Source organism: Chlamydotis macqueenii, chromosome 18, assembly GCF_036417535.1.
Source record: "Chlamydotis macqueenii isolate bChlMac1 chromosome 18, bChlMac1.mat, whole genome shotgun sequence".
NCBI lineage: Eukaryota > Metazoa > Chordata > Aves > Otidiformes > Otididae > Chlamydotis > Chlamydotis macqueenii.
In genome coordinates, this window is record NC_141573.1 from 8067538 (window position 1) to 8090518 (window position 22981).

The window sequence follows — 22981 nt, forward strand, 5'->3', positions numbered from 1 at the left end:
GTCCCCAGCGCGTGTGACCCTGTCCTTGGCCCGGCTGCGGTGCCTGGCGCCAGCCGTCCGCCTGCCTCCTGCCAAGCTGGACCCACAAACGTTTTCATTTCTCACAAAGGGCAACTGTTTGGAGGAGTTGTTGTCCTGCTTGGTGCTCCTAATCCCTGGAATAACTGCTGTGACAAGCATAGTAACCATCTGCGGTAGGACCCATACATTGGTGCCTTTCAAGTGCAGTAATTGCAACAACCTCCTGAGCCTCTCACCTATCTTTTTTTTTCTTTTTTTTTTCTTTTTTTTTTTTTTTTTCCTTTTCAAACTTTTCAAAAGCAAGATGGGGAGTTGGAAGCTCAAGTCCTGGACAAGTCAACAGGAGCTGTAGTCCCTAAGGCACATTTAAAAAATCCTACTTAACTGTTTGAGGAGTATCTCAATCTCTTTAACTATTTATTTTATTTTTTAAATAATTTATTGAGCCCCATTTTAAAGATCCTGATCGCTTGGAGAGTATATGTCCAATTTTGCCCAACGTTCCCAGCCGTAGAGAGATTTGGATTGCACAGCTTAAAAACGAGATGGTAAGAGGAGGCGTAAGTCTGACCGCATCTGTGCAAACTCCGGTGAGCACTCAACACAGGGACTGAAACCCGACGGCTGCAGAAGCAGGGGCAGGGCGCTGAGTGCTTTCCACCTTCGCTGGCACTGTTCTCTGTGGTTTCCCTTCTGTTTTCTGCAGAAAGCTGTTGTACTCTCCGGTGCACTGGGATGTAGTGCAGGGTTTAGGGAGGCTTTTTGGTGTTTTGGGGGTGTATCCGCCCTGTGGTTTTGTGTCCTCGTGTAACTGCAGCGGTGCAAATCTAGTAACAGATGTACGGCGTTGGTTATTTAATTGTTCTCATTACCACATTCAGTTTTACATCAGAAAACTCCCATTTGATATCAGTGCAGTCTATGTTCTAGATTTGCATTTTTTGAGCTGCTTTCTTGGCATGGAAATCCCTTGGGGTTTGGGGATTTTGATTTACGCTGAAAAAATCCAGATACACAGTGTAGTTTTTTTGATGTGAAAAGTAACCAGTGCGTTCCAGTTACTGACTCTTAAGATGGGCTGTGCTGCTTAAAGGAAAACTGCATTGTGTACATGTGACAAATTAGCTAAATGAGCAAAATCTATGTTACGTGTCTGTCGCTCTGTCAAACTTGTCATTTGGCTGTCTGACTATTTCCCTGGGTATTTGAACAAAGATAAGCAGGAGCTGTGACTGCAATACCAGGCAGATGGCATCGTAAATACGTAATGGAAATTAAGCCAGGCTCCAGCACGGGAGGTTTTTTGGGTGGATGGTGACGGTACATCTCAATCCAAACCCCTGGAGCTCCGCTGCTCCGCATGAGGATACAGCTGCAGAGGGCACCCGGTGCGAAGCCGCGGAGGGGGGATTTCCTAGCTCACATCTTCCTCCTGTCTGCTGGAGCTGCCCGTCCCGCAGCTGCGGGAACAATGGCACAGACCTGCTTTCACGCTACAGCTGGGGAGAAACAGGCTTCTGTGTGACAAGGAAATAATGAATTCAAATTTGCTTTCTCTTCTGCTATAGGGTAAGAAAAGGAAAGTTTCCTGGGCAGAAAAACAGATAGAGAGGAGTGGAGGTTAGTTTAATTGCTTTATTTGAACATTTAAATTTTTTAACTCTTTGAGAACTAAAGTATGAAATGTTAGTTTGAAGCAAGAAATGGAAAGGGTTTGCTCAGAGAATCAAATCTCACATTTCACCCTCCTGGTAACACCTCTCTGCCTTTTTTTTCCCCTGCCTTTTTGAACAAGATTTAGCTCTTGGTGGTTGTGCTGCTTCCTGCCCGCCAGCTGGCAGGAGGTGGGCAGGAAATGCCTGTTTGCTGGTGCCTCCTTGGCATGATGCTTCTCATCTACCTTCTTCCATCAAAGGAACAACTATTTCAATGGGACTGACAAAATACGATGCTTGAGCAGTTAGATAGGAACCGATTCGTGTGGCTTCCTACGTAAGCTGCCTGCAAAGACAGCTGGCGAGTCTGGAGGTCATGTTTCTTTTCTTTTCTTTTTTTTCTTTTCTTTTTTTTTTGGTCATTTTACTGCCTTATTTTCATTCCTTGCTTTATAATAAGCAAATTCCATGGAGAACCCCACTCAGTGCAGTGTTTTATTATGCACAGGAACTCAGATATGTGAATAGTGCTAATGAAGGGATGCCACCCCTGCCCCGACGGGCTGCTGTGTCCGTCACATCTGTGCTGTGCGGTGTCAGTAAGTTCCCTGAATTCTTACTAAGGGTGGTGGAGGGACACCGTAGGGAGTGGCAGATTGAAAATCTCCAGATAGACAGAGAGCAGGAGGGACTGGGGCAGGCACAGCACAGAAGTGGTGAGAGGAGCTGGTTCAGCAAGGCTCATCATCAGATGGGTCAAGGGTTCAGGATACGCAGCTGCTCAAAGCCCGGAAAGCACTAAACCAGAGTGTCGCAGAGAAGGTGGAGTGCAGCAGGTGAAGCTATTTGAACTGTAGCTGTTCCAGTCAGTTGACCTTTGGACCTGACCTCATTGCCCTTGCAAAACCCTGGGTTCCAAATAAAACCTGGTGGAGGTCGTGGTTGGGTCTACCATCGCATCCAACTGGGTCGTGGTTGCAGCTGCTCATTGACAAACGGTTGCGTTTATCAGTGTGGAATCAGCCGTAATGTGTTTATTCCTCTGGGTGGCAAACATGGTGAGCTTTATACGTTTGGTCGCATACCTCAGGTATGTTCTGCTCGTTTGGCCAGGCCCTGGACAAGTGAGCGGTGGCTTGATCAAATGCCCAAGGGAAGTGATCAGAGTCCGAGGGATGAGTTTGACAGAATGTCCCTTGCACACAAGGTGGTCGGGAGTACCCGAGTGCTTTAACATCAGCGCGAGATCAGTGTGCCCTGCAGTGGGAACTGACTTTGACGCTGTTAATACTCCTTGCAAAGTCGGAAACTCAGGCTTTTGGCTTACTGTAAGACCCAAGAAGTGCAAATCAGCTAATTAATTAATGACAAACTGGAAATGTGCATGGTGTTTTAAGATGAAAAAATGTTGAAAATAATAATGCATTTACTACTGATTCAGTGATTAGAACAAGTAGTTGGGGGCAGCTTAAAATAACCGTTGAATTCTTCTCTCCTACAAATTTTGGACATTGTTCTGCTTCTTACTTGGACAAATCCTAGTGGCTTCAGTAGGAGCAGTGTTTGCCTGAGAATGTTAATTTAGTTATTTGGTAAAGACATACTTGAACAGGCAGCTTTTGGTTTCATATTTCACAAGCAACTTGTCTTGTTTTTAATAGATATAAATTATTGGCTCTTTATTTGGTTTTGAAGAAATTAAATGATCACCTAATTTTATTTTAATTAATTGCAGTTTTCCATTAAGAGCAAAGTCTCTATAAAGTCCCGTTGATTCACACAGAATGTCTTGCCTCTGTTGCATAGAATCCCAGCTGGAAGGGCGGTGGTTGCTGGGGTTGTGGTGGTGTAGAGCAGCAGAAGCTTTGGGGAGATGGGGCTGGGGAGCGCTCTTCAGACTCTTGGTTCTGCATGTTACCAGATCCTGCTTGAAGCCTGATGTGTTTTGTGCAAAGTAGAAAGAATTGTCTAAATGAGTGATTAGAATGACTCTACTATATGAGACACGTTGAATTTTATGCCGCAGCTGGAGAAACTTGTCCTTAATTGAAGCTGTAGGCAAGTGTATGTCATTTTTGATTGAACATTTTCCCTCACCCTTGCACCCCCCACCCCAACCAAAATCCTTCGTGAAGTCAGATTGTTGCTGTAGCCTTTGTGAACCCCTCTCTTCTAATGTTTAATCAAGTGCTGAAAAGAGAAATTTACAGACTATTTAAAATGTGGAAAAATTGCTTCCCAATATTTTTGACAGAGAGAGACTGAGAACACACAGCATTGAATCATCAGGAAAATTGAAGATTTCCCCTGAACAACATTGGGATTTTACAGCAGAGGACTTGAAAGACCTTGGAGAAATTGGACGAGGCGCTTATGGTTCTGTCAACAAAATGGTCCACAAACCAAGTGGGCAAATTATGGCAGTTAAAGTAGGTGATGCCCATACTTACGTTTGTACTTCAGTCCATTAGGGATGAAATGTGATGGAGAATTAATGTTCTTCCATCTAGCACCCATCTACTGTTCTTTTCTATTTATTTCCAGTGTAAAGGCTGCTGTTTGCTGAATATGCGTTGTATAATGGGCATATTGTCAAGTGATTTGTGAAGCTCTCAAAACTGCTTGTGCCCTTTTGAAAATGCCTATCAGGAACCTACTGTTTTGAGGGGATCACATGTCTCTGGAGACTGATAATGGGGCATGGGTCTTTCACCTCTGGGTCACTGGTTCAGATACAGCCTAGGTTGGTGGTAGGCACAAGTTGACATCTAATAGCTTCTTGGTGTCTTCTGTGAAATAAAGTAGTGACTTAAAATTTGCTTTTTATGTAAGTATGTGCCATGGCGTAGCCTCACCAGGGGGAGCTGGAATGGAGTGGATATCTTCTAGGGAGTGTTTTGCTCTTGCTGATGTGTAATGGAGTGTGTTTACTCCATGCCAGATCTGCTCTGGAGATGGAAAGCGTAGCAGTTTTGTGGACTGTCCATTTTCTACCTTCTGCTGCCTAAAACCTCACCTTAAAACCAGAAACAATATGCAACTTCATTTCCTAGCTGGGCTAGAAAAAAATAATCTTTGTCGCGCCACAGCAGTGCTGGGCATCTTTAAGGAGCTACTTGGCTATCGAGTGGCTGGGGTGGGCAGCGGCCGTATTCATTCTCTCTCTCTCCCTGCCCCTTCCCGTGCTCGCACTGTCTCTCTCCTTTCGCTTGCTGCTGGCTGGTAGCTAATGACATAAATCTTTTGACTCTGTTGATGATATCAACTGTAAGTGCTCCAATGGTTCCCATTAAAGAGTAGGAGTGAGCTGTGTAGGAGTCTGTGTTGCTCTCTTTTCCCACTCTGTCTTATCTGCAATATTCCCTGATCTGATCTGGAAACATTCACTCCTACTGGTCTCACATGCCAGGTAGAAGTGTCTCAGCCCCAGCTCTAGCTGTGAATATAATTTGTATTTGTCTCTAGTGTGTCAGCTTACTGGAGTAACCATGATCCTTTGATTTTTTTTTTTTTTTTTTTTTCCCCCCAGTAAATATTTACTTCCTCACAGCGGTGAGATCACTGGCCAGGTCTCAGAATGTTTTGAATCACCGTGCAATGGTGTTTCAACCTGGTTTTGAATCTCTAAAAGTCTCTAGTGGAGCCTAGAGGTTGCCTGTATCTAAAGGCTTTTTTCTCTTAGTTGCCTTTGATGGAACAGTTTGCAGATGACAAGTTGAAAACTACTGATGAGGTGAAATGATAACTGGGCACTGCCAGCTTCTCAAATCCAGAGTGTGTGACCTAGGTAACTATAATTTTGCTACTATAATCCTGATAGCCATGGGTAAGAAAAAGAAAAATACCTATCGCTGAGTAGCTTTGTTATCCAGCGCTCTGCAGCGGGTACAGCTGTGCTGAGAAGAGCGCTTTGTTGGATTAGCTAACGTCACCGAGAAGCAGACGCGTCTGCTGGCACAGAAGTTTTGTTGTCCCAGCCTGTGTTTGCACAGGAGATGTTCAGCATTGTAGGATAATCTTGTCAGCATCGAGGGTCTGTGATGCAGGTACAGCTCCCATCTGGGAGGCAGAAGGCACCAGTGTTGTGCTCTTGAAGCACGCAGTTGGAGATGACATCGCACAGCATGTTGAGCTGGCTTTCTCCAGGGAAGAGAGGTGATCTGAGCCCCAGGAGGGTGCTGGGCTTGGGGCCTCACTTTTAAACAAATGCAACCCAATGGGTTTACAGTCTCTAAACTTTGAAATGTCAAAGTTGTGGGCTGCTCTGGTGCCACCTTCTTTTCTCTGGACCCACTCCCCTTGGGTGGGCACAGCTAGGCCTGCAGGAGAAGGAAGGTTGGACAACCACATCATTTCAAAAATGTTAGTGGCAAGCGGCTATTTATCCTGTTTGGCCCAATAGGGATAAAAGAGAATTGAGCAAAGGCAGACCTGTGGGTTGAACCGTAAGTGAGGTCTCCAAGGCAGCAGCAGCCATTCCGCAGCTCGGATGGTGGGTGTGAGATGAGGTTTCAGGACCGGGCTGAGCTTGGACTAGCATCTAGTTCATCCTAAACTACTCAGCCTTTTCTGTCTCAGATTGCTGTTGCTTTTGGGGCAGCTGAGGTTGTGCATTAATCTCCCTGCTCCTGCTCTGTCTAAGTCTGCCCTATGGGCCATCTGTATTTGGGGCTGTCCACCTCCTGCTCTCTGTTTCTCCCTCAAGGCTGTGGTGTCCTGACAGCTTGCAGAGCTGTTGTCTTCTGAAACCCCAGCTCCCCCCTTGCGTTCAGGGAGCCCAGCTGCTCTCCACGGTTTCTCCTTCCTCTACAGGCAGGAACTTAACTTATTTTCTTCTCCTTCAGCATAATGCCATTCTGTAACAGATTGAGAAGGTTTAGAAGGGGGAATGGTGGTTTGAGAAGAAAATGCGTCAGTCTAGTGATTTGAGGTCTTGGCTGCAATCTCAGTGCATCAGGAACACTGCTCTGCAGCTAGCTGGATTGCGAAGCCAGTGTCTCTGGGTATTTGGTGGTGCTGTTGTCCCTCTCCTATGCTTCTTCAAGAGCAACATCAGTGCAGCAGGCACATCATCCTTGGAAGGACGTTCAGCAGTAGGAAATAGCTTTAAGGAGGCCACAAGCCAAAAGTTGTTGGCTGTTCTGTACTGATGAGTGAAACACAGAGATGGCTCCAGAAGCTGCTAATTAGATGCAGAAAAAGCTGGTATGGGAGCCTCCCCCAGCTGCTCCTCCATCCTTCTCCACCACTACCCAAATTTTCACTATGATTGCTGTGAATTTTGAGTGCAGTCAGGTATTTTCCTCCCCCGTTTCTGGAAGGGACAAGTCCTACTTGCAGCTGCTGTGTCCAGGCTGAGTCCCTTGTGACTTGTCAGCCCCTTCTGGCATGGGCAGATTCAAATCCTCCCTGTTCTGCAAGCAAGCTGCACCTAAAGAGTGGGTGAAACCTTACTCTTTCCCCCATGATGGAGTCTTCCTCTGGCTGACGGCAGCTTCTGCGCCGAGGAAGACTGATGCTCGTCGCGCTCACCTCTCAGCCTACACAGATGCGGCTGCCAGAGCATACCTGCAAATCCTGTTTCCATCTCCTCTGTCTGGATTTTTCTAGCCTGTCATGTTTTTGCTCAAGGAACAGTCTTTGGTTCCTTGAAGTGTGGTTTAGCTCAGCCTTCTGCTTTGTCCCCGCTTGGTGCGTGTGGCGTTGGTGCCACGGAGCACGCCGGTTCCTGCTGGCTGTGGGAGCTGCTGGAGCACAGCCTTTTTGCTGTGCTTCCTGCTACGTACCTTACCGCTGCAGGAAGGTAATTCCAGAGTGCTAAGATATCACTGAAATAACTTGAGAGCTGCAGGTGGAGGCACCAATTTATTTTTTTATTTGTTTGTTTTTCCCTTTTATGCATTTTGGCCTCATCAGCCAACGTATGGAAACCTGGCAGGTACAGTCCTGGCACTTTTAAAAGTGTCTAGCTGCTCATACGGGCAGGGCTGCCGAGGTGAGTCAGAAAGCTTTCATCTGTGCTTGAGTGTCAGCAGCGAAGGAGGAAAATGAACCTCATGGTATCGCTGGCGTGAAACCGCTGCAGCAAAACTTTGGCTGATGGAGCGTTGTTGTTGGGGAGAGGCTCCAACAATGATCTCTTCTCTCCCATCCTGCTCTTCCCTCTCCTTCAGCCTTTGTCATTCTGTGCCTCTATGAATATCTGTTTAAATAAAAAAAACCCCAAACCATTACGTGCCTCTTCAGGAACAGGCTGCAGGAGCACAGACTTCACGCTTGCGAGGCTGCCAGCTGCAGCAGGTTGATTTTAGAGGCAGACAGTTGCAGTCTTTGACACGATGATGCTTTTACATCTTATCTGTTCTGCCATAGAGATACTTCTTCCTAGAGCCATCAGGAACAGTGGGGGAGAATAAAGGAAAGAGGAATCCAGCTCAGAGGATTTGTATTCAAACCTTTCTAGTTTTTACCCCTGGAAAACGTTGTATTATGTTTTCCAAATTGTAATAAAAGACAATCCTCTTGTTCATTAGGTTGCTTCCTCTCTCAGATCTCGCTAGAGATGCAAGGTCCGTTTTTGCTCTGGGTCAGCTGGCACTGCGATCTTCCTCTCGCTAAAAAAAAAAAAAACCAAAAAAAACTGTCCATTTTCTTGGGTATTTATTGGTATGTATGGTCAAACTCTTCCAGGTGGGAAAGAGAGCAGCCCAATTGTGTCCGGTGGCAGCTCTCTCTGTGCAAATTTGCAACTGCAAGGTCAGTTTGTACGTTAACTCCTCACCTTCTGGGCAGGTTTCTCTTCTGGGCTCGTTGTTTTGCTTGAAGAAGACCCTTGCTGGCCAGCGTTTGTCTGCAGCACCATTTCTCTGCGATATTGCCTGGTCTGTCTTCCAGTTCCACCCAGCGTCCTTTGACTTAGTTTCTGGTTTCTTGTTTTCTTTAATCTCTTTTTGCCCAGTCTGTGGCAGTTCATAAGTGACTTGTGGATAATCTCCTCAGGTGCTTTTCTCTGTGGAGAGCCCTGGTTCCTCCTTGAGGTCTGCTCTGCTGCTGTCACTCCTGGTTTTATCCCAGAGGTTTCATGGTACGTGCTGTTCTCCAGCTGGCTTTTGTACTTGCTCTCCAGCATCACCACGTGGTGTTGTCCCAGCTGTGCCCCGGGAGGTTGTGCATCTTGTTTTGTGAGGGTACCACACCTTTGGCACATTGGAGGAACTGTTGAGAAGCCCCATTTTATTTGGGTGAAATGGTTTTATTGGGAAGCTCACCCAGCAGCTGGGGGGGTTTCTTTTGATCCTGAGGTTTCCCTCTGGCACTGGTGATAGTTCAGACAGAAAAAAAAAAAAAAAAGTACTTTAGAAGATCTTTGGCATACTTGGCTTTTCCAGACTGGTATAAAAATACATAAATGAAAAAAAGCCCAAACTGGAATAAGAACTGGGGAGTGCTCTTCCTGTTAGAGCAGGATGCTCACTTTTTGCTTAAATACTGTATGTAATTCTTGGTGGGGGTTTTATTAGCCAGGGTACTTAAAAATGCCTCTTGAAGGCTAAAAAGTTTCTGGTTTGAAGAGTTCACAAATAAATAAATTAATATTTAAAATAGTCAACCTTTAATCTCTTAGGTAGTGCCCGTGCATGGCAGCGAGAGCCCGCAGGATCCCTCCCCTTCAGCCCCTCTGGCCCGGGGGGGCCGGGCGGACCTTTCTGCCCCGCAGCAAGGACTGCCTCTGACGTTTGGGGTTCAGTGTTTAGCAGCTTCTGCCAATTTCTTTTTGGCCAGTTCAGCTGGCTGAGAAATACACCATCAAGAGAAGAGTAGGGTGGTTTGTGCTTCGATTGACCTTCAAGCTGCTTCTTGTGACTCCATGGGAACATCTTGCACCTCTTTTTAATTGAATTGTTTTTCGGTCAGAAATAGTTACAGCTAGGAGAGTAAGCCAACGGGAGAGAGGGTATTTTTGTCCACAATCCTTGTGTTCAGTTTTCCCCCACCTCAAAAGATGTGATTTTTCAGCCATATACCAGATTTTTCTGTATCTTCCGCTATCCATTGTATAAATCATCCTAGCTGGTTTAGTCCCGCTCTGCAGTATGGCGTAGTCTACTCTCCAGTTACAACCAGTATCCTCAGATATTATTGCTGCTTTCTTATTTTCTTTAGTCTAGTGGTATTTTTGACCAGACTACAGATGGTCGTCTACTCTAAACCTGGCCTGAGAAAATCGGAAACAATTTCAAGATCAATTGGGTAATCAGAGGAGCTGGTCAAGGCGCTGTTTAGAGACAGATAAAACTCAGCAGGATGTCAAGCCTGTGAGGTGTCCATAAAAGATCCCCGTTCTTCCTAGAGAAGCCAGGAAGCTGTGGAGCCATTTCTGGTTCAGAGCACAGTGCCACTTTCACATCATTTTGCCTTGCAGTCAGTGCTTACTGTCTCATCCGTAGCTTTAAAACAGATATTCCTGGCTTTCACAGCTTTTCTCTGATGGCAGTCTCAGAGCTGAAATAGGTTGCTAAGTATCAGATATCCCTGAGAGCAGAAGTTTAACAGTTTTTTGTAACTGCATAATCCCACCATCCTTACCTGGATGCCTGATGTCTCATAAAAGCCTACCAAAACGACACGTTAGTGTATTGAGCTCAGACAAGGGCAAATTTCTCTGTCCTTCCAGTTTGCCGTATGACTTCTGAAGAGAAGTCCTGGGGCTTTTTGCGAGCTGGCTTTACTGCAAATCATCCTTTCCGTTCTTTGTACAATTAGGTACCATCTCCTAAGTTGACTTCTTATGGTTTATTGAGCAGAAATTTCTGTTTTACTCATTGTTTTGGGTAGCTAGCTAGAGTTGGTGAAACCAGTGCTCCAAGCCCTGCTGGTAGTGCACTGGGAAAGGAGTGAGTGGGTCAGGGCTGAAGGAAATGGTGACGGAGAGCAAGAGCCTTACTGTAGGAGGTGGGAAGATGTTGTGATCAGTGGAAGACCTGACATTCTTCTGTCAGCTGTAAATGTGTTTTGAATTGGTAGGTAAATACTCTTGTTCTTGACAGCGAGTGAGCGAACTCCCTTTTTCTTGCTGGTTTGGTGTCCTCAGTCCCTTCCATCCCCAGGCAGCACCAGCCCTCTGGTGATGCCGTCCGGCAATGTGCTGTGCTTTCTGCTGAGGACACGTGTGAGCGCTGTACGCAGGACAGCACTGTGTTCCTTCAACTCAAGGAGCTGGTTTTCAGTTTGGTGTTTATAACTTTTTGTGCTTTTTCTTTGTTTTCCTTTTCTTTTTTTTATCTGGTCACTACCCACTGCACTTGAATCTTTTCGTGTGTGCATTGGGGCTGGGTGGTGTCTTTTCTGTTTTTGGTCTGGCTTCTGGTATCTGTCTGATTTTAGGTTTGAGTGTGGTCCAACCTATAGCATAGCTTATCCCTTTGCTGTTGATGCTGCCCAGGGCATAGCTTTCAGAGCTCTTGTTCCTGATATCAGAAAGTTTTGTCCTAACCTGGGTTTGTATTAGAAGGGCTGGAGAACTTTCTCCCAGAGGATTTACTGGTTTTAAGTTTGAGGCCAACAAGGAACCGTTAAAAATGAGACTTTCCATAAGCCTCCACTACAAAAACGATTTTTTCCTTACATGGCTTGTTTGGCCATGTCAGTGACTACGTGTGGCAGAGTGACAAGGCTGAGAGAGATGGAAAACCTGAACCTGTCAGACCTGCACATCCCTGTCTTAAATGATGTCTTCAGGCTGTTGCCTCACCTTGTGTCTTCTTTCCCTGCCATCTGCCATGTTCTTGGAGGAGTCTCTGTGGGAGCTGCTGCTTTGGAGTTAGGTACCAGATCATCATTACGGCTCGTGTGCTATTTGGGTAGTGGCTGCTGTTGACTTCAGTCATGTTTTGCTGTTTCTTCCTTGTTTCACTGGTGAATTGGGACTCCTGGCATGCAGCAGACTGCCTGGTGTGCTCCAGTTAAACAAAGCCACCTTCTCCAGCCTGAGCTAACCCCAGCTCAGCTCTATACGCTGCGTGCTGCCCCTTACAGTTTTCTGCTCCTCTTGAATTTGCAAGTCTCCAGTCTCCAGCACTCTCGTATGTGACCTCTCAATCTTGCATCATGTCCTTACCTTCACTCCCTGAAGCAGTGTTTACTGGGGAGTCCGTGCTGACTTCTCAAGGTGTCCCTTGGCTCCTGTGTGTGCCTGGATGCTCTGCGTTATAGCCAACCCACTGTCTATCCTCTGGGTCCTCTGCCTGCCCTTTCTCTTTCTCCCTAGACAGATTGTGTTTGGAAAAAGGAGGAATCTTTGGGTTCAGTGTTGTTCTGGGGTGCCGTTAAAATCACCTCCTCCATACAACGTGTATTTCACATGCTTTCCGTAGCTGGAGAAGTAACAGCAGAGAAGGAAATGTCAGAGGTGGGAGGAGATGCTTTCAGGGGAAGTTGTAGAGTTTGAGGAGCATGCTGTGGGAATTGCTCTGACAGGATCGTGTAGATGCAAGGAGAATGCAGAGGCAGCTGGGGAGGCTCCCGGATGACTAGGAAAGGGGCTTTTTGGAGGTGGAGATAGATGGAGCTGGCACAGAAGGGAGATGTGAGTTACAGCATGGAGAAAAGCTCCTTTTGGTATTGATCCTCATGAAAGAAGTGAAGTTTTCAGAGGACTGGTTAGCATCTCAGTGAGAGACTAAACTATTCCTCATAGGTACCATCATGGTGGGTTTGGCATCCATCATCTTCTATTAAGGTCAGAGCGATGGCATTATCATTTCACAGGGTGCTGATGATGTGCCACCTAGAAAGGGACATTCAGTCTGCTCAGCCTTTGGTGTCTCAGCAGGGGGCTGTAGGGCTTTATATGGTGTAGACATAAAGACAAATAAATAATCAGACTTGTCAGGCTTTCTTCAGTGATGCGACTGAACTTCTGTGAAACAGACTTGAACCAGTGACCTAGAGGTGAAGATTTCTTGTTCCATTACAAGTCCGTTGAGCCATCTTGCTCTGTTCATGACTGCAAAATCCCACCTGCTCGGTGGCATCGCAGGGTGTGGACGTTACAGGTTACGGGTGTGCTGGGCAAGTCTCCTGCCAGTTTTCCCAAGTGCACTAGAATTCATTGGGAGGGAAAAGGGCACTATGAACATGACAATTACTGGTCTAGGCCAAACTAGAACTACTAGAACTTTAAGAACAAGTGGTGAAATACCAAAATATCAGGATACACCAAAGGTAAGGAAAACTATAGTGTCGATACTGTCCTCATTTTGTGTGAGTCATCACAAAATAGTCTTAAGGTACATAATCATGCACTGTTTCTTTGCGATATGAATGGCCAGCCTTGAAAGTACCTTTGTGTACTTGGCCTTGTGCTTCCTGATGCATGTGGTCTTGATGCCACCAGCAGTTGCTCACAGGGCACTAGTGTCAGTGGGAGTGGGTGCTGGTATCGTGCAGATTTTTCCCACAATCTTAAATAATTTTTTTTTTTTCTTGGATAGCCAAGTAGTTTTCCTCCTCAAGGAGGGTCCAGGCTACCCCTGTGCTTTGGACGTCTTGCCAAATGTTTTTTTTTTTTAATGATTTTTGAACATGAGGCACACCTTCAGTATCACAATTTTCTTCACCTGTGATTTAGGGAGTGCATTAATTATTGCACAATGTTAAATAAGTCTGTAAAATCACATGAAAAACTATGGATGGTCTTCTCCATCCTTTGTTTAACAAGTTTGATGTCTGAACGTGTACAATTTTCTATTTTCAAACTTGTGTTGCTCTTTCAAGCCCAAATCAGACTTTTCTTTATATATAGTGTATATATAGTGTGTGTCTACATGTGTATATCTTTATATACATGTAGTCTATATATATAATTGTGTGTGTGTATATATATATATTTAATATCTTTTACATAGTGTTAATGTTCCCTAGGCCAGTGCTAGGTAAAGAATTGTTAGTTTTATGAGAAAAGCTTACGAGACTGTTGCCCACCATTAGCTACATGTTCCTCTGTGTATGTGATGGTCCCTTTTCCCTGTGCCAGGCATGGTGGAAGGAGCCTTTTAGTCTTCTCTGCTCATCTTAGAGATTTTAAACATAATGTTCCTTGGTTAAATTTCAAAACAGCCTCTGAGCCCCATCCAACGTGGCTAAGAACTGTGTGGGAATTTGTTTTGAAATGAAAGCTTGAATATGTTGTTGTGCTGTAGTTGTCAATGAAATCTCTGCTCTTTAATTTTGTTCTGACATTTCATCTGAAAATGTTGATGCTCACGAGAGGACTGGGGATTTTCTAGTCTGAATTAAATGGCTTTAGGGGTTTTCAGTTCTATTTCTTATTTGAGAGCACAGATTAATTCTCTAGAGTGTGTTTGAGCATGCCCTGGGGATTTCTGCGCAGCCTTGGGTTTGGGGCCCCGGCATGTTTCTCCAGAAATGGGTCTGAGGATACAGTAATGGCATGTAAGTGATAAAGTCTCTGCCGCTCTTCCTCTTTCAGAGAATTCGGTCGACAGTGGATGAAAAAGAACAGAAGCAGCTTCTGATGGACCTTGATGTAGTAATGCGAAGCAGTGACTGCCCGTACATTGTTCAGTTTTATGGCGCGCTCTTCAGAGAGGTGGGCACTCCAAACTTGCTTCATTCATAGCAGAGTTTGGTTTTTACCTTTTATTTTTTTCTTTGCAGTTTACAACTTGCAATAAGGAGGAGAAAGTTCATTTGTGTTAGGTTTCTTAGCTCTCCACTTTTAATCAAGGGTATTTAACCAGGAGACCCGGGCATCTGGGTGCTGCTGAGCACGAACGTGCTATTCCCGTTCATTGGTATGTCTCTGTGCGTATTTCAATTTCTCCTTCTTCTCTGCTCTTAATGAGCTCTGGGTCTGTGGCTTCTTTGCGCAGAGAGTCTGCTGGGCTGGGTGCAGCTCTGCAGCACGGTGCTTGGGTGCAAATACGGTTTATGGCAGTGGTTGTGAGATGCAACCATGTGGAGGCCCTGTGTCCCTGTAACGAAGGTGGCTGCTGTGATACTCACAGCTCCCCATAAAGTTATCTGATGTGTGTATGTACATCCAGGCTGTGTCCAGCCCAGAGTGATGTGCATCTGTCTTGAAGATGTTTGTACCTGCAGATATATAAGGGCAACCATGCTGGGTCAGCCCAAAACTCCTCTGGGGTGTTCTGTCTGTGGCAGTGGCCCGCAGGATCTGCTTGCAGTAGCGTGTGTGATACTTCACCATAGCCTTCAGTTGTATGCAGCTGGCTGTCTTCTGGGCTAGCTGTGCTGTCATTGTGCTGAGTGATTCTTACTGGGTTTATTTTCCATTAAAGTGTTCAGTTTCCCCTTGACTACGTGTACATTTTTTGCATCCATGGTGCTCCATGAGAGGCACGTTCTTTGATTGTCCACCCCTCATTTGAAGGCCCACAGCCTTGATTCATTTTGAATTTTCATCCTGCTGTTTGAGTGATGCCCCTAGTGCTTCCCCTAGTTTTTGTATTTGAAGAGGCGGTCAACAGTTGATCTTTATCCATCCTCTCCAGGCCACTGAGGATTTTATGGACAGTTGCCGTATTCCCTCTCTGTTGTGTCTTACCAAGCCTGATAAGTGCCAGCCTGTGTCATACACAGAACCCCTTCCAGACCTTTGGTCATCTTTCGTGCTGTTCTTTGCATCTTTTCCAGTCCTACTCTGTCCTTTTGGGACAGAGACCAAAATTGCATGGCTGTTCTTGGAAGGAGTGATATCTGCAGTAGCTAGCTTAGGGCCTCGTCCCTTTCTGTGCACGTAGACAGCGTGTGCTGTGGACTGGGTTATTGGTTGTGATGCGAGTGCTTCCAGGTGAAGAACAGAATTAGAGCACTAAAAGCTGTCAGCTGACCGCAGTTAATCCTGACATACTTTAGCTGTTCGCGGCCAGGAATATTCTGTTAATCACTGCATGTTTGTGACTGTTTAAACATCTGCTTGCTGTAATTTAAAGTAGACACCTTCTGTGGCCCTGTAGCATAGTATCCTTCTGTCTGCTTGTGCTTTGCCCAGGCACTACCGTTGCTATCTAGCTTGGAATGACCAGTAAAAACAGTTGGGAAGCTGCCTTCTCCATGCAGCCCAGACAGTCTTGTGCCATGGTCGGAGGCCAGTCATCAGCCTGAGCTGAGCCTGTTCAGTACAGGCGCAAGAAGAGGAATATAGCACTAGCGAGCAGCACAGGGTTGCAAGCACTTGGTCCATTTGCAAGAACAAGGATTTTGGAGGAGATGTATGTCAAAACCTGACTACTGCATCCCCTTCCTCCAGAGAGCAGCAGTGCTGTGAGTCTCCTGCCACTGTGGATTGTTCCCCCTCCTGTAGTTGCTCTGGTGTTGAAGCTGGCACAGTATAAGGGGACAGGCTTGCAGCCTTGCCCGTTTCCAGTACTGATTTCCACAAATCCAGTGCACCTATTCAAGGGAAAAAGGAAAACGGAGACCGCTGGAAACTGACCGCTGGTCATCTTTGTGTATTAGCAGGCGTTGCAGCCTGTGCAGAGTCTTTTGGGGCTTTACTGATAAACTGTTAGAGAAAGAAGGTCAATGTTGTAGTTAAAGCCCCAAACTGGAACTGAATATTAAATTCCTGCTTCTAGAGAGTCTGCTGCTGTAGTTTTGCCAGGTTGTTCCTCTGGCTTTAAATCTCAGTCTCTAAAATAAGGATAATAACCCTTCCTCTTCCCATGCTCTGCTTTTTCTTGTCTGTTTAAACATGAAGCCATTTTGGGCCAGGAGGCTTTGTCCATATTCACACAGTACAGTGGAGCCTCAGCCTTGCCTGGATATTTCCAGCTTTGCTGAGATACAAATGATAAGGCTGTCAGCTGTCGTCAATTCTAATCTTTGGGTAGGACAGTATCTTGCCAGATGCTTGTGAGCAACATGTTCAGAGCTGTGCAAGCCTGTCACTTCTCTGCAGCTCTAGGCACATCCCGGGACGTGAGTATAAATACATGAATAGTGTAAAAACCTTCCTCGATCAGCACCCAAATGTCAGCCTGGCTTCTGCTGCACCCTTTGTCGTATCGAAAAATCCTGTCCCTCTGCAGCCAGGCAGGGCTGGTTGGGTGCCTCATCTGGGGAAGGTTTCATAAGGGTTATATCGTGGTGGTCCTGGGATCCCCTTTTCCCCCACCCTCTGCATCAGTGGTGTTTGCTTCTGAGGTGAAAGCAATCTTCTCCTCTCCTCAATCCCTTACTGCCGAGGTGGTGTTCCAAGGGAGGTACCTCACACGTGCACGGAGTGAGCTGATGTGCTTGGATAAAGTTTTCTGTCATATCCAATTTTTCATCCACCAGGATCCCCAAGTCCTTCTCTGCAGGGCTGCTTTCGATCCCTTCATCCCCCAGTCCTTATTTATACTGGTGAGTGCCCCAGTCCAAGAGCAGGATCTGGTTACTCGTGTCCGTGTTACCTCTGAAAGCAGTACTTGTGAGGTGAGGGAGAAAAAAAGATGTTTGCCAGGGTTTCTGCAAAAATTTCACTTGAGACACTTTCTGGTGAGAAGAGAGGAGTGTTGGGCTGAGCCATAGGACTGCCGTGGGCAACCCTGGGACTTTTGCCCCGAGTGTGGCTGTTTGGAGGGTTTTTAGGTCTGAGAAAAGAACAATCTTATTTTCTTGCATGTCTGCTGCAACTTTACAGGCAATCTAATGTGAGATAGTGCCTGTAAGGCTGAGAATGTTTGGTTAGTTATTATGGTCACACTAATTGCTCTTTCAAAAGTAAAACGTTCCTGTTACTTTTTTTTCCCAAGAGGAGAGGAGGAAGAAAGCCTTGTCCGACTTGGGATCTCAGCAGGAACTCCTGCACATGTGAGTGTAGCTGAGCCAAGTTTAAAACAACCAGCTCAATAGTTGATAAAATTATTCCATGAAAAATTCATTGCAAGTTGCACAATGTGCCTGGAAGCCAGGTAAATCAGCCTGTGGGGAGCTTCTGCTGGTACAAGAGAAGAGCTAGTACAGATGTGTCAGCAGCATGGTGCTCACACTGGTGTGAACTGTGGATGTATCCTTGGTCAGTTGATACAAGGTGCTTGATCTTTTTGCGGTTGATGCACAACACCTTATTTCTATAGAAATATCTGTGTTGACATTGCTCGAGGCGTCTGTCCCCATGATCAGTGGTCAGTCCATAGGAAAAGTGTCTTCTGTGTCATGTGAGGGTATGTGAGGGTGATGACAGTTTTTAATTCTCTCTCAATAGCGTAGATCCAACTTGCATAAAAAGTTGTCCACTCCCTGCAGTGCACTAACATGATAAGGCTTCTGTATCGGCATCACAGGATAGTGAATGTTTGAAGGCAGCTCTGGAGGTCACTGTGTCCAAACTCCATGCTCAAGCAGGGCCACCTAGGGCCGCTTGCCTAGGACCATGTCCAAGTAGCTTTTGAATATCTGTAGGGGTGGAGACTCCACAGCCTCCTTGAGCAACCTGTGCCAGTGCTCAGTCACCCTCACGATGAAAAAGTGTTCCTGATGTTCAGAGGAAACCACCTGTGTGTCAGTTTGTGCGCGTTGCCTCTTGTCTTTGGGCACAACTGAAAAGAGCCTGTCTCCTCTATACACTCTCCCCTCGGATATTTATATACATTGATCAGATCCTGCCCAAGCCTTCTCTTCCCCAGGCTGAACGGTCCCGGCTCTCTCACAGTGGAGATGCTCCAGTCCCTTAGACATCTTAGTGGCTTTTACTGGACTCTCTGTAGTACATCTGTGTCTCTCTTGTCCTGGAGAACCTAGCACTGGGCACAGCGTCCTCCAGGTGTGGCCTCACCGGTGTTGAGTTGAGGGGAAGGACCACCTCCCTCAGCCCACTGGCAATGCTTTGCCTAATGCACCCCAGGGTACCGCTCACCTTCTTTGCGGAGAGGGTGTGTTGTTGGCCTGTTCACCCTGGTTCACCAGGACTCCTAGGTCCGTTTCTGCCAGGCTGTCTTCCAGCGGGGTGGTCCCAGCTGGGTGGCATCTTTGTGACGTGCTCAGTTGTCAGCTGGGAGCTCAGGGCACTGCATTCAGAAGTCGAAGCATCCCAGTTGCTGACTAAGCAGTTTTTGTGTGTGTCCTGGAGACAGGCAGTGATATTTTGAATGAAATGTGCAGGGTGTTCCTTGCCATTTTTTGGAATGCCTACAAGATGTGCATTAGCGTCTGGCAATTGTAATACCCAAAAAAGCCTAAAATAGGTTCTTTGGAAGACCAGCTCTAACTGGAAGATGCTGCTTTTGTCATTTTATATTTGGAAGTCAACCTGACCTAGGAGCATAAGAGAAGCTTTCATTAGGATGGTTTCATCCTCACAATTCACAGTGAAGCAGAACTTCCCCGTGCACATCCAGCACTCTTTTTGTATTTGATCAGAAGGGGTCTGGGTAACCGGTACCCAGTCATCCCTGCCAGTCTTCCTTTTTGTTCTCAGTAGAATTCATTGGCTTTGCCAATAGCTAAGTCCTTTCAAGTCGCAGGAAGAGATAAGAACCTGTAGAGTTTTGAGTCTTGCCACCAGCCTTAATGAAGCTGCATAACTGAAAAGGTCTGTCATCTTTTGTCATTGACCTTGCTGACATGAATTCATGTTGATCTGGTAAATTTTTGTATCAATAGATGCCTGCATCCAGGATTTCCATATGGCACATACTTCAGGAGACCGAGTAAACCAAGTCTTTCCTTCAGTGCTTTTGATCATATACAATTTTTTAAAATGGTTTCATTTACATTGGGTGACAAGTTTGAGTTTTCATTAACACACAGATCCCAACCCAGCAGATGCACGAAGAATATTGTGACCCCTTTGTTGCGATAATGGCTCTACTGAGATTGGCTGTTGTTTCGCTTTAGTTTGTTTTTGCTGTACGAGCACCAGCCGTGGAAGCTGGGTGGCTGAAGACACTCACGATGGTGCGACTGGGCATAAATACAAGGCCGCAGGCGGTCAGAAATGTTCTGGTATTCTTCAGTCTGCAGTCTCGGTGCAACAACGTGGGAATATAGCTCAGTACCAATTTTTTTATATGAAGCTTATCAAAACAGAAGCTATGTTTTGAATGGTCCTGCAGCCAGTAGAACCAGTCCATGTTTGCTTTCACTCCAGATAGCTTGTAAGGGTCTGGGGTGGTTCCAGTTTCACCTGGTCACTAGTGCTGGGTCCACATTGCGTTCTCTGAGCTGCTCTTGGTAATACAGAAGTGCCTCGGCTGCGCTTTGCATTTGTTGCCAGTGCTGAACAGGGAAATTTTCTGCATGTGTTGCCTGGTTTCATTTCTGCAGTTTAAATCTGAACAGATCCTCAGCCAAATTCATCCATAGCCGATCTTTCATCCTCTAGCAGTCTGAGCTCACCTTTCGCCATGCTTTCTCAAGTGCTGTTCACATCCTCTTCCCACTGTGCTGCACTTGCCTCTTTCACTGTGATCTCTCTGCTTCTGTGTCCAGCACAGCACCTCTTTGAGCAGTCCCTTCTGCTTTGTTTGGGGTGAAATGCCTGTTTTTGGGGTGTAGGCCTGTGGCAGCCGTTTCCCTTGGGTGAGCAACGTCAGCTTGTGCTGTTGTAAAAAGCCTGGTGCCAAGTGAGCAGCGCAAAATGGGACTGCGCATGGCTCTGAACCCACAGTCGTCTTCCCCCACCGGTGGCTCAGCCCTTCCTAGGAGGGCAGATCTCCCTCTTCTCAGAAGGGAGAGGCTCTCTCTGTTATAACTAGTCAGTCTAATGAGGTGATGATCCCGCTGTGTTCGGTGTTGGTGCAGCCTCGCCTTGAATACTGTGTGCAGTTGTGGGCCCTTTAAGAAGGATGTGAAGGTCCTTGAATGCGTCCAGAGGAGAGCAACAAAGCTGGTGAAAGGGCTAGAAGGCATGACCTGTGAGGAGCAGCCAAGGACTTTGAGCTTGTGTAGTTTGGAGAGGAAGGTGGCTGAGGGGCAACCTCATTGCTCCCCACAGCTTCCTGAGGAGAGAATGTGGAGAGGGAGGTGCTCATCTATTCTCCCTGGGATCCAGTGGTAGGATGCATGAGAATGGTTCAAAGCTGTGCCAGGGAAGGTTTACATTGAACATTAGAAAGCCTTTCTTTAATGAGAGGCTGGTCAGACACTGGAACAGGTTTCCTAGAGAGATGGTTGATGCCCCAAGCCTGTCAGCATTTAAGAAGTGTTTGGACAATGCCCTTAACAATGTGCTTTAACTTTTGGTCAGCCCTGTAATGGTCAAGCAGTTAGACTAGATGATCGTTGTAGGTCCCTTCCAACTGGAATACTCTATTCTATTCTATTCCTCTCGGAGGCAGCATCCCTCCTTTGGCAGGAGATGGTGATGGATTCACTGTCACTGAAGCAGCAGCACCCGAAATGCTGGTGGCATGTGGGATGCTTCCTGGCGGTTTGCTGTCTGTATTGCTGAAAACAGCTTTGCATGTGTGTGAGCTGCCCAAGACCAAGCGGGGTGGCCCTGCTGCCTCGGCTGATATCAGCGTGCAGTGTTTGACAGAACCTTTGCTGGGCACTTCTGTTCCCGCTAAGCCAAGCATTTGAACTGGAGGCATCTTGGCAGATGCAGTTCCTTGGCTTGTGTTTCACAGCAGGTCATTCTGAGTGGCAGAAGAGCTCTTTTTGGCCTCAAAACCTGTAGCTCTACAAGCTTTTCCATCAGCTAAATATAACTTGAGAATTGCTTCTGACTCTCATGAGCACTAGGAGATTGCTTCAAACAGAAGTGACTTGGGTGTGCGGGGTGGGAGCGCGGGGCTTTGCCGCACATCCAGCATCTCCGTACCCTAGGGTTTTTTTCCTAATTTTGTTTCCATATATTAACACACAGTTTAGTTGGTTTGTATTTTGTCTAGTCAGAAAAAAAATCTACCTTCTGTACCCAGGCATCCTGGGGCAGCACTGCCTACACATGGTGCTTTAGGTGGGATTTAGCCAGGCTGAGACAACCAGACTAATCAACTCTGTTCTGCATGTAGCTTTTGACATCTAATGCAGTTTTAGATTGTGATGCCGCCTGTAGAAGATGAGTGTCTGTCACTTTTGCTGAGGACAGGTCTAGTTCTAGTCTTTCAGTATTTCTAGCAGTGAAGAGTTACTAAAGTGCGTGACAGTCTACAGAAATGCAAAGCCTTCTGTTTTCCTCAACTGGAGGTAGAATGTTCAAAAAAATTGAAATAACTAAGGTCAATCCATGGCTAAGCTGTCCATCCCCATATAGTAGACAGATACTAAAACAGAAGATGAAGTCCTTCTGTATTGCTGGGGATGATAAACGGATCTCCGCGAGTCCATTGTGAGCAAGCTGATTTATAGATGTCAGGGAGTCTGATAAAAAGACATGTTATTCTCCTATGGTAGTTCAGTTTAGCTTGGTTTAACACAATATTGGTTTGGTTTACGATTTTCTGCATTTAAACTGGTTAACTAAGAGGCAAGTCAGCAAAACCCCCCATCTACTTGGGTTTATTTTCATTTTCTCTTGCTTAGATGGTGCCTCCAAATGTTGTGTGAAATGTCCTCTGTGTTCCGCAGGGTAGTCATAAACCGAAGGGATTTTTTTAGTCCTACTGTGCATGCTGGTGTTTCACTGTGCCTGCAGCCTTCTGGAGAGCCAAACAGTTTTTGAAATTTGGGTTTATCTAGGTTCAGGCATCTAAAATCTAGTATCAGGTCAAAGCTAGTCAGCTAGACTCTTGTGCTGGTGAGTGGAGTAGGGCAGAGGTGTGTACAGGGCCAAGTCTTCCACTGCTGAAATTAATAAAGATGAACTTGATCCTTCCTTGTCAAATACACGTTGCTGTTAATGTGTTTTATTGGATTCAAGGAATCTCTTTATGCTCCCTGGATTTTTATTTCTCGTTTTTATCTTGACAGTAACACAGATTCTTTTCTCTTTCCAGGGTGACTGTTGGATCTGTATGGAGCTCATGTCTACCTCGTTTGATAAGTTTTACAAATATGTATATAGTGTATTAGATGATGTTATTCCAGAAGAAATCCTAGGCAAAATCACTTTAGCTGTGAGTATTTTGTTAAACCTTTTTGTGTATGGTTTTGAAGCTAATGTGAAAAAGTCACATCTCTTTCACTCACCTGTGAGAAGGCTGCTTGATCTGTGTGCGGCAGAGCTGCTGCTGTTGTATTGCACCACGGCTTTAGTGACCCTTGAGTATGCTCTGCCTTTCCCACAGCGTGTTACGTGATGGAAAAGCAGATCCTGGGGTCTGTAGTCAGCTCATAAAGAGACCCAAGGACCAGCCTCCTGTTCTGTCTGCTTGAACATCAGTGCTGACAGC

General features: G+C 46.0%; 1 protein-coding gene across 4 annotated transcripts in view; it reads left to right on the top strand.

Annotated features, from left to right (window-relative positions):
• MAP2K4 (mitogen-activated protein kinase kinase 4) overlaps positions 1–22981 on the top strand; it is an 82177-nt gene that overhangs the window by 39154 nt on the left and 20042 nt on the right. For all 4 annotated transcript variants that reach the window (XM_086762183.1, XM_086762184.1, XM_086762185.1 and 1 more), the window contains 3 exons: positions 3931–4105; positions 14167–14286; positions 22586–22705. In XM_086762183.1, coding sequence (XP_086618309.1) covers positions 3931–4105; positions 14167–14286; positions 22586–22705 — 415 coding nt within the window. The remainder of the gene's footprint in view (positions 1–3930; positions 4106–14166; positions 14287–22585; positions 22706–22981) is intronic.